Raw genomic sequence first — 13,572 nt, forward strand, 5'->3', positions numbered from 1 at the left:
TCGATCTTCTGTCCTCTTTTTGCGTCTTTCCTTCGAGGAATAAGTAACCTCCTTCAAAGTACATCTACTCCTGTCAATGATAAATGAATTAATTTTAAACAACTTAGAAACTCGTGGACTTTGAAGGTGCAGGTTCAAAACTTTCCGCACATTCCAATCACATCACTCACACTGTTGTTCTGACAGGAATCATGTGGTGTGATTTGGGGTAATGTGCCCCCATTGCCCCCCATATTTACCCTCCTGACCACTAGAGAAGAGTCGATTTTCATTTCAGGTCGTTTCTTAGATGAGAGCAGCTTTAAATAGCACTGAAATCATTTCACTGTTCTGGAAAACGACTCGATGATGTCATATTTTGATAATATAAAATAGGCCTGTGTGTGTTTTTTTAATGAGGATATACATATATCAACTTTTTGTTTACTGTTTACATGAACGCCCTATAAAAGGTTATACATTGTTTTGAAACTTTCTGGCCCAAATGCATGTGTTCTAAACATTTAGGAGGAATTATCTCTTAAATCCCCTCAAAAATCTGCTCCTATGGATGGATATTTGTATTCTATTCACTTTCATAGCGTCTCAGAAACAAGTAGCCCTCAACTAAAACTAAAATAAAATAAAATAATAAATATAGAGAACAAAGAAAGACACTGTTTACCTAATTAGATACAGTCAATTCAGTTACTGGCTCAGTTTAAAAAGCTGCAAAAACTGCTTTTACATATAATATTTTATACTGTCTTATACGGTCTTTTCTGATGTTATAGTGTCTTTTCTCATGTTTTGATTGTCGCTTGTTAATGTTTTATTGTTGCTCTTTTGTGTGAACTACCTCATAAATCCGGTTCAGAAAGGTGCTCTAGAAATAAAGTTTATTATTATTATTATTATTTATGATATGGTGCCTCATATATGAGTCTATAACCTCACTAATGGACACAGGATTGCAGAGTTGTTGTTTTTTTTAAACTGTAAAATAAAATATGAGTATAAATTATGGGAGGAAAAAAAACAGAATTCGATCCATGTATGTTGTATAATATTTTGGATTTTTCACCTGGTGCATGAATTTTGTGTTTCCCCCTAACATGAATAAAGACATTAACACCAGAAATAAATGCAGAAAAGGCCCAAATCAGTGGCTCAAAACTCATCAGAATGCAAGAAATGATTACCCTCCAGCTCAATATTCAACTGAAGCCTCCATCCACGTTAGCAGCTCGTGTCATTTCATGTCGCTGAAACATTAACCGGACTGGGTTTGATTTCTGGTGTCGGTACAACATGATAACTGGTTTCAGCCTGAGCGATCAGTAAGCGGTTTAGCGGGTTCGACGCGAAGCCCGGTGATCAGACGCTTCTCCTGCTCTGAAGGTAACGTATCCTGAAGGTGACTAATGCTTAGACTAATAGTGCATTTTGGGGTTGATACTAGTGAGTCTTTGCACAATTAAAACAGCCAATCTAGTGAAGCTGTTGTGTGAAAGATTGCTGTGCCACCTTTTAACCTGTCCTTAACCTGTGTGCATTGATGTAGGTTCTGTTTGCACCTGTATTGTAGAGGTTTAAAGTAATATTTCATAACACTGTGATGGAAAACACTCTAATATAATGAGCTGTAATCAATATCTATCATGCATCACACAAGAAAAGTGCTTAATTAGAGGGGAAAAAAATGCTAATTATAATGCAAATTCATTGAGATTTGCAGTATGTTGTGAGGACATATTGTGCAAACTCCTCATGGTGAAGTAAAGAAAAGGAAGTTTATTGCTTGACGGGACAAAAGCTAGATATGCAATACTATTTAGTCTCTTTCCACTTCCTCGTGCTTTTATTTTCAAAGCCATCTCTGTATTGTTTAGATTGCAGATTGCAGAACCAGCCGCCCGTCCATCGCCCCAATGGCTGACAGCAGCACTCCGAGCTTCAAGGTAACCAAACCAGTCGTCTTAACGCGTTGTGGAACAGATCTGAGCACCTACCCTCAGTAGCTGCTCCAAGTGAAGCATCTTGATGTTTCCTTGGCGTCTTGATGCTTAAAAATCCCCCCTGTAGCTCCACACAGAAGATACTCCAGCGCTCATGTTGGGCCTCGAGAGCCGCAATCATGCAACAGTTTTCTTGTTACAACTTAAAAAGCACATTAAAAACTGATCTTGCAGAAATCCACTCGTTGTCAGCCTTGAGTGAGGCCGGTTGTTGCCATTGTTTTTTCTTGGAGGAGGCGGGTGGAGGGGAAACAACGTCCACCCGTCCCCTTCTTTCTTCTTCCTCGTGTGCAGCCTGCTCAGCAGAATCCACTTTCACAGCTCACGCTAAGTCTCTGCAGCTTTGCTTGTTTTCTGACCCTGAACACCTGAGCAGAAGGTAGCAGGTGGAGATTAGCGTGGACATGTGCAGACACTCGCATAGACACACGAGGGACGAGTGCTGGATGTTGTTTTCGGGGATGTGTGCCAACTTTTTGCTTCCACTGAAAGCACCGGAGTGGATGTTTGGTTTGTGGAGGGGAAAGTGTCTTAATTAACCCTCCAAACATTACCCCTAAACCCACCTTATATCAGTTTGGTTGAATTGTAATTGGAAAGAATGGAGTGCTTCAGTCACATCATTTCTACCTTCCTTCACTGCTTTCACTGAGGAGCCAAGTTCATATTTATAGCCGCCTAATCCCAGCCAAACACTGACTGGACTGTGTGTGTGAACAAAGGTACCGGCGAAGAAGGATTATGGGTCAGTCTGAGGACGGTGAGCTCTGTCACTGTTTCAAAAGGGGGCTGCTGCTGTGTTGTTATCTCGTGAAAAGGTCAAAATACTTGTCCAGACATGTTCATTGTAGAGGTTGATGTTTTACTGCAGAGAAGGTGCCGAAAAACAGCAGATTTATGTATTTGGGAATCAAAGCATTGATTATAATAATAAATGCAAACAAACACAGAAAGAAACTGCAGTATAGTATGCATTTTACACATTGCTGTACTGTTGTTGCTCACAACTTCCCAGTTCTGTAATCTGGGATTACGGTTCTGCAGGAGGAGGGAGGAGATAAAGCGGCGGTCTAATCCTTCTAACAGATAGCTAATAGTTGGCCAGCAAGACGTGTCTTGTTAAAGGAAGGATCACACAAGTGTTTTCCTGCATGCACCTTCTTCTTTTCTTCTTGAAATATCTTTATCTGCTGCACCACAGAGGCAGCTTGGAGCACAATGGACTCAGACACTCACATTTAACTTGATTAGACTCTGTTTACCGACCTCTGACCGCTAAATCGGCCGGCTGAGAGTGACACCAGCAATGCAGACGAACATAAAGCATCGCTCTGTCTTTGAGTGCAGTTTACTTCTAGATGTCCTGGTCCTGTTGATTCAGTTTTGCTGCCTTATTACAAGGGATGAACTGTGACTCTTTGAGTTATGCTGTCACACTGTTGATGTTACAGCGACCCCTGCTGGTCAAACGCAGTATAATCCAACATGACATCAACTGTTGCATCACCTCTGAGACTTCTCAACAATAAGGATCAGTCGCAAGCTTCTGTCACGTCTCGGCATTACAGGCAAGGATTTGGAAACAACCAAGAGGATCAAAACCTAAAGCGACAAACAACATGAAGAAGGAACACCGGATATAGAACATCGGTCCTGTTTATGGTGGATCTTTATCTGTTTAAAAAGTCCCATATTGTGCTCATTTTCAACAACTTGATTAAAGTTTCACACATCCCCAGAATGTGTTTTTCAATCTTCCAGCTCAAAATACCACAAACACAGTTAATTTCACCATGACTATGTGGTTTTTGTCCCATTCTACACAGGCTGTTTCAGTGTCTGTAGCTTGTAGAGTGGAGTAAAACAATTGACCACATGGCAGCCTTTTAGCTTTCTAATCATTTCACGAATATCGCAGAGTTTTTAACTCACGTGTCACTGTTAGACAATTGTAGTTTAGCTGTGCAAAGCAGGAACTAAAGTGACTGCTGGTAACCCTGTAGTCTTAACTGGCTGCATTTCAGTCACTGTTTCATTCTTACTCTGTTGTCTAACTGCAGAAATAAAAAATATGTAAATGAGAACAGCTTTATTGGGATTTTAGGATGTGTTCTAATGCAGTTTATGTGAGCACAGTGGCCGGGAGAGAAGCAATTGTCCCTTCGCATTACCCACGCAACATGCTAACACTAAAGGTGTTCCTATTGTTGTGGTGACATTGCCATCAATTTTAAAAGTAATACGCTGGAACATCAGTTTCTCAGATGCTGGGAGTACATGAAAACTCTTGTGTTCACTCTTGCAGCCAACAGCAGAACATTTGGTGTTTTTCGCTCGAGGCTGAGACATTTTAGAGTTAGCAAAAGCAGCTAAACAAAGTAAATAAACTTGGTGGACTGAGAGGCAGCTGCTAATGTAGTTTATGATTTTCTGTTAAAGGGGACCTTCAAAATGGTTTGTCCCAAAGGTTAATACAGTCTAATACAACATTTAGATTATTGTAAAGTGTCACCATGTTCTTTATTCTTTATTCTATTTGTTAACCAGGCGGCCGACCTGGTGATCCAGCTGACCTCCTCTCCAAAGACCAAACCGGACATTGGAGACTTTGGTACCGTCTTCACCGACCACATGTTGGTCATAGAGTGGAGTCTGGCTGAGGGTTGGGAGGCGCCGCTCATCAGGCCCTTTGGGAACCTGTCGCTCCACCCGGCCTGTTCGTCGCTACACTACGGCATTCAGGTACACTCACCAGCTAAGTTTATTTTACCTAATGCATCAAAGATTTAGTAAGATTTAAGAGGTAGTTAGCCACCAGTATTTCCTGGCAGACTAGTGAAAACAGCATTTAGACCTTTATACTGGAAAATAAACCCGCCACAGTTGTTTTATGGACTGTAATTTTCTAATTATTTCCTAAGAATAGCACTGAAACAAAGCATGTTGTCTTGTCTTCAAAAAAAGCTTCAATTTTTGTAAAATTTAAAGAGTTTTATGCAAAAATTCTAACCCAAAAATAAAATATTGGAGATGTCAGCAGGAGATTTTTGTATAACGTATGGCCTTTCTAAAGTAATTCTAAAATCTCAACTTAATGGTGAAGTAAACATAGATTTAAAGATGTCTAAAATTCAAAACAACATGCATGATAATGACAACTTGGAAGTAGTATGGAATTAACTTTTGAATTTTGAATTTGAGTTTTGAATTTGAGAAATAATTAGTCTTGGATATAACTTGAGTGACGTTTAAGCATCGTCTCTTGTCTCACCAGCTTTTCGAAGGTTTCAAGGCTTACCGTGGCGACGACGACCAACTGCGCCTCTTCAGACCGATGCTCAACATGAACCGAATGGCTAAGTCTGCTAAGAGAGCCTGTCTGCCTGTAAGAACGAGAAAATGGCTTAATGGAGGAACGAGTGAAAGGATAACTGACAGTGACGGACAAATTACTGATATCACTTCTTGCTGTCTTCCATCTTCCAGGCGTTTGATCAGGCAGAGCTGCTGGAGTGCATCAGGAGGCTGGTGGAGGTCGACCAGGACTGGGTTCCTCACTCAGACTTGGCCAGCTTGTACGTCAGACCGACGTTTATTGGCACTGAGGTGAGGAGGATCGAGACGGTTGAAGGTTTCTGAAGGTCAAAGTTCTCCTCCGGTCATTGATTAAATCATGTAAACTCACCTCTGTGTAGGAAAGTTGCATATTTATAGCTTTTTTTCATGGAAATAATCCTTTTTCTGCCTTAAATTGGCTCAGATGTAACTCTAAATGGATTCCTTCTTAAAAATTCATGCATCGATGAAGTCTCCGCCTCTTTTATCACCAATCTCTTTGCAGCTCAAGCACACCAGCTCACAGTGAAAGTACTCTATGCTACACAATGTTGCAGCATAGGAGCAATTCAGACACACATGCTGGAACCAGAAACCACATTTCTTATATTTTGTGAAACCCTGTCCATCTGAACACGTTCAACAATGACTTATCCAGCTCGTGATGTGTCTTCTAGTTGATCAAAAACACCATATTTAACTGCTATCGTGGTAGAAACATTGATTTTTGTTTGTGTGTTTGCGACAGCCTTCTCTGGGTTTAAAGAAGCCTACTCGCGCCCTGCTCTATGTGATTTTGTCTCAAGCCGGTTTTTACTTCAAGACCAAGGCGGAGGCCGTCTCCCTGTGGGCCGACCCAAAGTTCACACGGGCCTGGAAGGGAGGAACCGGAGACTGCAAGATGGGAGGGTGCGTAGGAACACACTGAATGCATGTTTTTACTCTCTGACAATCACTTAATGCTCTTTTTAATGCCTTTTCAAATAAATTTAGATGGATTGGTTAGGATATGGAGGTCAAAGGTCACTGTGACTTTCCAAAACCCTTTTTTTTGGGCCATAACTAAAAAACTGAAATGCTAATTATGACAAACTTGGAGGAGGCACTGAAGCAACCAGGCAGTGATTCTAGTTCTGTTGTAAAATGAGTCATGTTGTCTAGTTTTATACACTTTATCATTCAAAAACACACGTACTCCTAAAAATAAACAACAGCAACCACAAAGTAAAGCAACAGTTTGCCCTTAATCTATTGGAGTTATGAAGCAATAAAAATATGTTCAATCAATAAAATAAAATAAGTTAAGTGAAATTAACCTTTCCACATACAATCAAAGTGATGATCTGCAGCATAAACATATCTTTTAAAGATCATTATTCATAAAAACAGAGTTGTTCCAACTAGTATTTTGACAATATTAATTGTTTTTAAATAGTGTAATGCACTTTATTTTAATAATTTGGAAAGTTTTTAAGTTAATAGAATAAATAATAATAATAATAATTAAGTTGCTTTAGTATTTAGGGGAGTGGGCATGAAATCCTTACTTTAAGGTGAAGAAAAATAAATTAAAAAGCCAATTTCAAGGAGGTACCTCAACCTGAATTTAGCTTTAAATCAACAAATGTAAGTAAGTAAGTAATTAAATAAATAAATAAATAAATAAATAAATAGATAGTTCACATACACACAATATGAAGTTTTTGCAATTACCAACATTATTATGTCAACACAACTCATTTATTCTTTGCTTGCAACCGTGCATTTATTGATAGGAGAAGGTCTCTTGAATTATTTTGTAGAGTTGTGTCAGTGCACACAACTTACACAACTTTACATCTTGTATCTGAATCTAATCTTACACATTCTGCTCTAAAGTAACTGAACTAATCTCAGTTGTTGTTTTGGACTTCTTCAGGAACTATGGCTGTTCTCTGTCTGCACAGTATGAAGCAGAGGATCACGGCTGTCAGCAGGTTCTGTGGCTGTACGGAGACGATCACCAGATCACCGAGGCAGGAACCATGAACGTCTTCCTGCACTGGATCAATGAAAACGGAGGTTAATCGACTTTCATGCGATAAAAACCCAACTAACTAACTAACAGTGCAGCTCTGGATTACACAGTACAAACGTTTTATAAATCTGACCTCTAGTGGCAGAAAAGCTTCATTACAGCATTTAGGACAAACAGGGCAGCACTTTTTTCCCGTTTTACTCAGTTTTGTTTGATGTTTTTGCTTTATTGTATTAAATAATGTTTTATTATTATTATCATCAGAGGAGGAGCTTGCAACTCCACCTCTGGATGGTATCATTCTCCCAGGAGTTACACGACAGAGCATCTTAGAACTGACCAGACAATGGGTAAGAAAGGCACAAACATAAAAGTTCATTTTAATTGAATATTTCAACTGAACTCCAGAGAAATTCATCCTTTGCTCAGACATCCAAATGGACAAACACGGGCACTTTTAATAATAGCAATGCAGTAAAACTAATGACTAAACCTCAAAGGTCAACGTGCATTTTCTGAATTGTATGCAATGTAACATATGTGTGCAATATGTTACTGTATCTGTATATTGTATACTGTAATATGTTATTATTATCATTATTGTTATTATTGTTGCTGTTGTTGTTGTTGGTTTTGAATGATTTTGATTTTGATTTTGAATTTTGAATGCTGTTGTTGTTGCTGATTTTATGTTGGTGTTCTGTTGTTTTTTTTCTGGTGTAGCAATTTCAATAAAATTCAATAAAGTTTTATTCTAATTCTTTTATTCTAATTCTAAACTCCTCCTCGTACACTTTCCAGGGTGAGTTCGAAGTGACGGAGCGCTACATCACCATGGACCAGCTGTGCTCTGCTCTGAAACAGCAGCGAGTCAAAGAGATGTTTGGCTCCGGCACCGCCTGCATGATCTGCCCCGTAGGACACGTCGTCTACCAGGGAGAGGTATTCTCCACCTACCCTTCTACCATAAACCAGACTCAGTGACACCAGACTACGTATAGATTCACACAGAAATCTGTATTTAAACGAACACGCTCGCGGTGCATCGCTCGATTCTCAAGGATTAAACAAACAATGGATGTCAAGCTGGAGTGGAAGGGAAGCGGGATTTATAATAAGTCAGGCATTTGTGGTTTTAAAGATGACATATGTTGACATTTTACAGGAAATTATGTGGATAGATTTGCTCGTGTAACCACCAGCATGAAGACTGGAAACAGACAAGAGCAGCAAGATTTAGTCTTTTGCAATAAGTCACCCTGTTCTCATTTACATATTTTTTTTTCTTTTTGTTGTCAGACAACAGTACAAGCGTGAACTAGCGACTAAAACGTAGCACCTAAATGTTAACTGGCAGTCACTTCAGAGCCATTTCCACGCTGGGGCTCACAAACTCACCGTTCAGTTAGAAAAAAAACTAATTCAGCATGTCGAACAATTGCTCGAAGAGAAAGTTGGAAGCGATAGAAAGTCTGCTGGTTTGCTGTCAATCACATAAACAGAGAGTCTTGTTCCTGAAGGGGGGCGTAGACGTCAGCAACTGAGCTGCATCGACTGAAACTGCCTGTTTAGAACCCAACTAAAGCCAGAAATTACACAGTCATGGTGGAATGAACCATCTTTGTGGTATTTTAGACGATGCATTCAGGGGACACGTGAGACTTTTATGAATTTGCTGAAAAGTTGCATGAGAGACTTTAATCACTCAATGAGAGACACATAAGCACCGAAGCTCCTTCTATCACACTGATAATCGTCTCTACACTTATGAAAAACTTCATCTAAACATACCGTTAGACTAATGTTACTTACATGTGTAGTCATTTTGCATCACTTTGCTTTGAGCGCGGCAATAAAAGCAACCTTCATTCCACTTATGAAAGCCAGAGCAAACTTTTAAATTAGGTCTTGTGGATCTAATAAGAGTAAAAATGCTGCTCAGATTTGTTCAGAAACAAACGTCGGTGGACTTAAATAAGTTAAAGGTATATGATACGACAGAAGAACGAGCAGCGCAGTTGGACTCTCCTCTTTATTTTCGTTATGCTACTGTCTTTATTTGATTTTTTCCACATTAACGTAGTTTATTTTCACACAAAGTTACCAGATAGTTTTCTAACTTCTAGAGGGGTATTGTACTGATTGATGAAGCTCACGGTCTCTTGTGACCACAGACCGTCAGGATCTTGTGGTTTCTTGTTTGAATCTAATTATATGTTTACTTAATATTCACTATGTTCTTATATTTATAACAAACAGATCCACAGCTAACTGAATTACTAATATTGTGTGTTTTAGAACTTGCACATCCCCCATCAGGACGCTCAGCTGACTTCACGGATCGCAAAAGAACTCACGGATATACAGGTTGGTGGACGCACAAAACACACACACACACACACACACACACGTGCTGCAGATGTTTCCCCTATAGCTCAGCAACAGCTGGCTGAACATCTGGGTCCTTTACCCTCCCGTCACCCTCAGGATTCTGCCTTCATGTATTAATAGGCTGCTTTGAATAAAGCCGTCAGTGATGTGGAAAAATGTGGCTGAACAGCAAATACAATGTAAACAGCCTTTATAATAGAAATGTCACTGAGCTGAAGACTAAATATGGCAGACGTAAGGCAAAACCCCGACAAGAAAAAAATCCTCACTTGTCTCCGCAATTGCATTAAAGAACTAAATGATTATTACGTAACTCAATGAGATGAAATTATCCAGTTGTTATTTTTTGAGCAAACCACCCCTCCACTGGTCCTTATTTATCATACACCCACCGTGTGCATTATGTCCCTGTAAGCACACAATCAGTGAAATATCTTATTAGGTAATGAGCAACGGCTCGGCAGCATCGCGCGAGGCCCACAAACATGTCACATTTACAGTCCACTCAGCACTGCAGGTTTAAACAGATTCATAATGCTCTTTGCTGAAGGCTTGATTTGTGTTAATGAGTGTATTGCTGACTTGCCGTTATTGTGTTGTGCAATTAGCCTATTAGCGTGGGTATGAGCCTGGACGCCATCCGCGCTCTCTCACTAGAAATGTAAAGGAGTTCTTGGCTCGGCGCGGGCTTCCCACAATCCTCCATCTTGCAAAATTGCAGCTTCTGAATGGATTTATGTTTGTCCTGAGAGCTCCATTTTCCACCAAATTGTAGATGTCTGCAAGTCATATATCCCACTTAGCATTAGACCTGATTTCACTGTTGCAGCTACGTCTTTAATCCCAACTAGTTTACTTCTTTATTACATAATTTACCAACTCTCAGAAGTGAGTACACCTCTGTATCACCTTTTAACAATACCATCATGTCTAAGTTGACATGTAGGCTCTTTTCTCTTATGAACACCAAATGAACCCTTGACAAAGACTATACTGAAAATACATGTACTAAAGTAGGACAGCTTATAAGTAGCTTAACTGCAGGAACACGGATATAAAATGAGCAATTATGGATGTATGGACCGTGTCTGTCTGCATGTCTGCATCATGGCCCCACATAGGGAACAATTGCCAGAGAAACTGTCAAATAAAACAACTTTACAAGGATGGAAAAGGACACAACAGATTAGCAAACAACTAAAAATTCTGTTGAAACACAGTTGCAGCAGTAATAGAACAAGCCGCAGTACCACTAATCAGAGCTGCAGTGGTGGTCCTCCAAAAACAGAAAATGTCCGACCTGCACAATCCATCCATCCACTATCTATACACGTGAAATCCTCACTAGGGTCATGGGGGGCTGGGGGACACCCTGGACAGGTCACCAGTCTATCACAGGGCTACACTCAGAGACAGACAACCAAGCACACTCACATTCACACCTACGGACAATTTAGAATCACCAATTAACCTCAGCATGTTTTTGAACTTGTGGGAGGAAGCCAGAGAACCCGGAGAGAACCCACGCTGCACGGGGAGAACATGGAGACTCCACGCAGAAAGATCCCAGTGTCCCCACCTGGATGCGAACCAGCGACCTTCTTGCTGCGAGGCAACAGTCCTAACCACCTGCCTGCACAATCTAGCTTTGAAAAACAGAAAGACAAGTGCTTTAAACTTGGTACGGGGGTTACCAATGGAAATCAGAGTTTCGGTGACTGCTCAGAAGGACAGTGATTATCTACTTTGATGGATGCCGTCGAAGAAAAATACCCTCGCTAGCTGTTCAGTACATGACTGCAAGACTAAATTTTGCATGAAGTCTGATGAATGTTGGGAGAACGTTCTCTGGTCAGATGAAACCAAGATGGTGTGAACCTGACCAGGACCACCACAGTGAATGCATAGTCCTGACAGTGAAGCACGGAGGTAGAAAAGTGATGACACAGGGCTACGTAAACGCAAAAACTATATCCTTCCTTAAACATTAAATAGTCAAATACACATGATGTTAAATTAAGCCAAGAAAGTACATATTATTTCTGGTAAATTTCTGTATTTTTATAGTTTTTTGGTGCCAGTTTCCTCCAAAGGAAAACCACTGATTTTAACTGGATTTAAATTGGACGCCACTAGAGCCTCCTTGCTGCACCGTGTGAGCAGATAGCGTCTGCATTGGGTTTAATTTTCTGTTTTCTTGATCTCCTCAATGTCCTCTAAACACTTTGATTAGTTTATGTGGCTTATCTCTCCAACTAGTTTTTTTTTTTTTCTCCTCTCTTTTGCTTTGTCTCCGTCTTTTGTGCTCTCTGTGGTTTTTCTTTTCTGTCAGTGTGGGGCAACGCCGATTAGCATATCTGCTCCGTCCATCACCCGATGCCTCGTACGCCGCCAACGTGTCGCATCTTTATGCCCGATAACAACCTCCTTCCGTCGCTTCAGAGAGTAAAGTGGCAGAGAGCGGCCTAATGGCGGCGCGTGGAGAGCTGCAGATAGGGCCGAGACAAACTCCTGGATTTCTCTCATTAAGGCTTGTTGTAATTGCACAAACCCAATTATTGCCTCAGCCTTTTGTGATCTTCAAAGTCAAGATGCAGCAAATGAAGCCTTGAACAAGTGGGAAGAAGAGGAGGAGGAAGATTTGGGGAGGGGGAGTGAGGAGGGTAGGGGGGCAGCAAAGCTTAATGAACAATAAAATCGACAAAATGCTGGAAAACGCTGCGCTCCTTCCGCCGCGCTGTTAAATCTGTTGACATTTCATTTGGAGGGAAGCAGTACAGTGTTACCCCCCCCAACACCAACACCACCGCCGCCGCCGCCACATATACACACCCGCATAGACACGAACGCACACGAACGCACTCCTCCCCTCTCGAAGACAACATTGTGCAACAAACAAACGATGGTCTGAGGCAGCAGATGAAAGATGGGTTTACTAAGTCGCCCTGCTGTTCCTCTTTCAAGTTAATTAGAAATCACATTCTTTTGTTTCCCCTTCGCAGGCGTTTATTTACTTTCTCACTTCGACCATTAGAACAAATTTGCAACATGAGACACAAATAATTGGATTTGTCTCCGCGGCTGTCACGGATTGGGGGAACATTTTGTTTTGATTTTTTATTATAGTTCCTCTTTTTCTTTTTTTCTTCTTCTTCTTCTTTCTCTGTTGTGCTGCGTTCTGTCGGCGGCTGAGTTTGCAGATTTGCTCACGGATATTTGAGCTCCTTCGTGTTTTCTCGCAATTAAGCAGAGAAGTTTTAGTGGCGCGAGGTTTTTTATTTTTTTATTTCACCTTTTCCTGACCTTTATTTCCCTTCTTTTTTTCAGTACGGACGCACACCTTGCGACTGGACTCTCCTGGTGTAGCAGCCACGAAGGAAAACCAAAGACTCGCCGTACATGTGCAGCGACAGGGACAATGTATGTGCAATATCTTCAATCTAACTGCAATATGCTGGAGAGCCAAAGCCAAAATGTACCGCCTTCTAAATTAATGGCAAACACACAACTGTCCAAAGTAATTAACAAAAGTAGGCTAATGTCTCATGCAATACTGCACAATAACTTACAGGAACTCCGCCAACATGGTTTGTTCTGCAGCTTTTCGCCTCCTTTTGCAAGCAACATAAAGCTTTGATTCAACACATAAAGAAAAGTTACAGGAGCTACAACCTGTGGGTTCTAGTAGGACAAGATTAATTTGTGGTTTCTAAAAGTTTCTTACATTCTAAAAAGAGTGATTCTAAAGCAGCCACGGTTTGGTACTTCCATCACCAGCCTGTTGTGTTTCCCATTAAGTCGTGCTAACTTTGCAGTCTTCACCTTATTTGC

At 40.7% G+C, this 13,572-nt stretch overlaps 1 protein-coding gene across 1 annotated transcript; it reads left to right on the forward strand.

Annotated features, from left to right (window-relative positions):
- Positions 1 to 1,909: 1,909 nt before the first annotated feature.
- Positions 1,910 to 13,107, forward strand: bcat1 (branched chain amino-acid transaminase 1, cytosolic). Its single transcript, XM_008284477.1, has 10 exons — positions 1,910 to 1,940; positions 4,545 to 4,739; positions 5,272 to 5,382; positions 5,484 to 5,603; positions 6,082 to 6,242; positions 7,252 to 7,394; positions 7,615 to 7,700; positions 8,152 to 8,292; positions 9,649 to 9,717; positions 13,069 to 13,107. Exons 1-10 carry the CDS (start codon positions 1,911 to 1,913, stop codon positions 13,105 to 13,107), a joined length of 1,095 nt encoding a protein of 364 aa, XP_008282699.1. The 5' UTR covers position 1,910.
- Positions 13,108 to 13,572: the final 465 nt, after the last annotated feature.

This window comes from Stegastes partitus, unplaced genomic scaffold (genome assembly GCF_000690725.1).
Source record: "Stegastes partitus isolate 25-593 unplaced genomic scaffold, Stegastes_partitus-1.0.2 Scaffold360, whole genome shotgun sequence".
Classification (NCBI taxonomy): Eukaryota; Metazoa; Chordata; class Actinopteri; family Pomacentridae; genus Stegastes; species Stegastes partitus.

What these genes read in the sequence shown, in the direction of transcription:
- bcat1 (XM_008284477.1), top strand. Translation starts at nt 1,911, where the DNA reads ATGGCTGACAGCAGCACTCCGAGCTTCAAG. An exon ending in CGCTACACTACGGCATTCAG is followed by an intron (nt 4,740 to 5,271) that starts GTACACTCACCA and finishes TTGTCTCACCAG; the next exon opens with CTTTTCGAAGGTTTCAAGGC. An exon ending in TAGAACTGACCAGACAATGG is followed by an intron (nt 7,701 to 8,151) that starts GTAAGAAAGGCA and finishes TACACTTTCCAG; the next exon opens with GGTGAGTTCGAAGTGACGGA.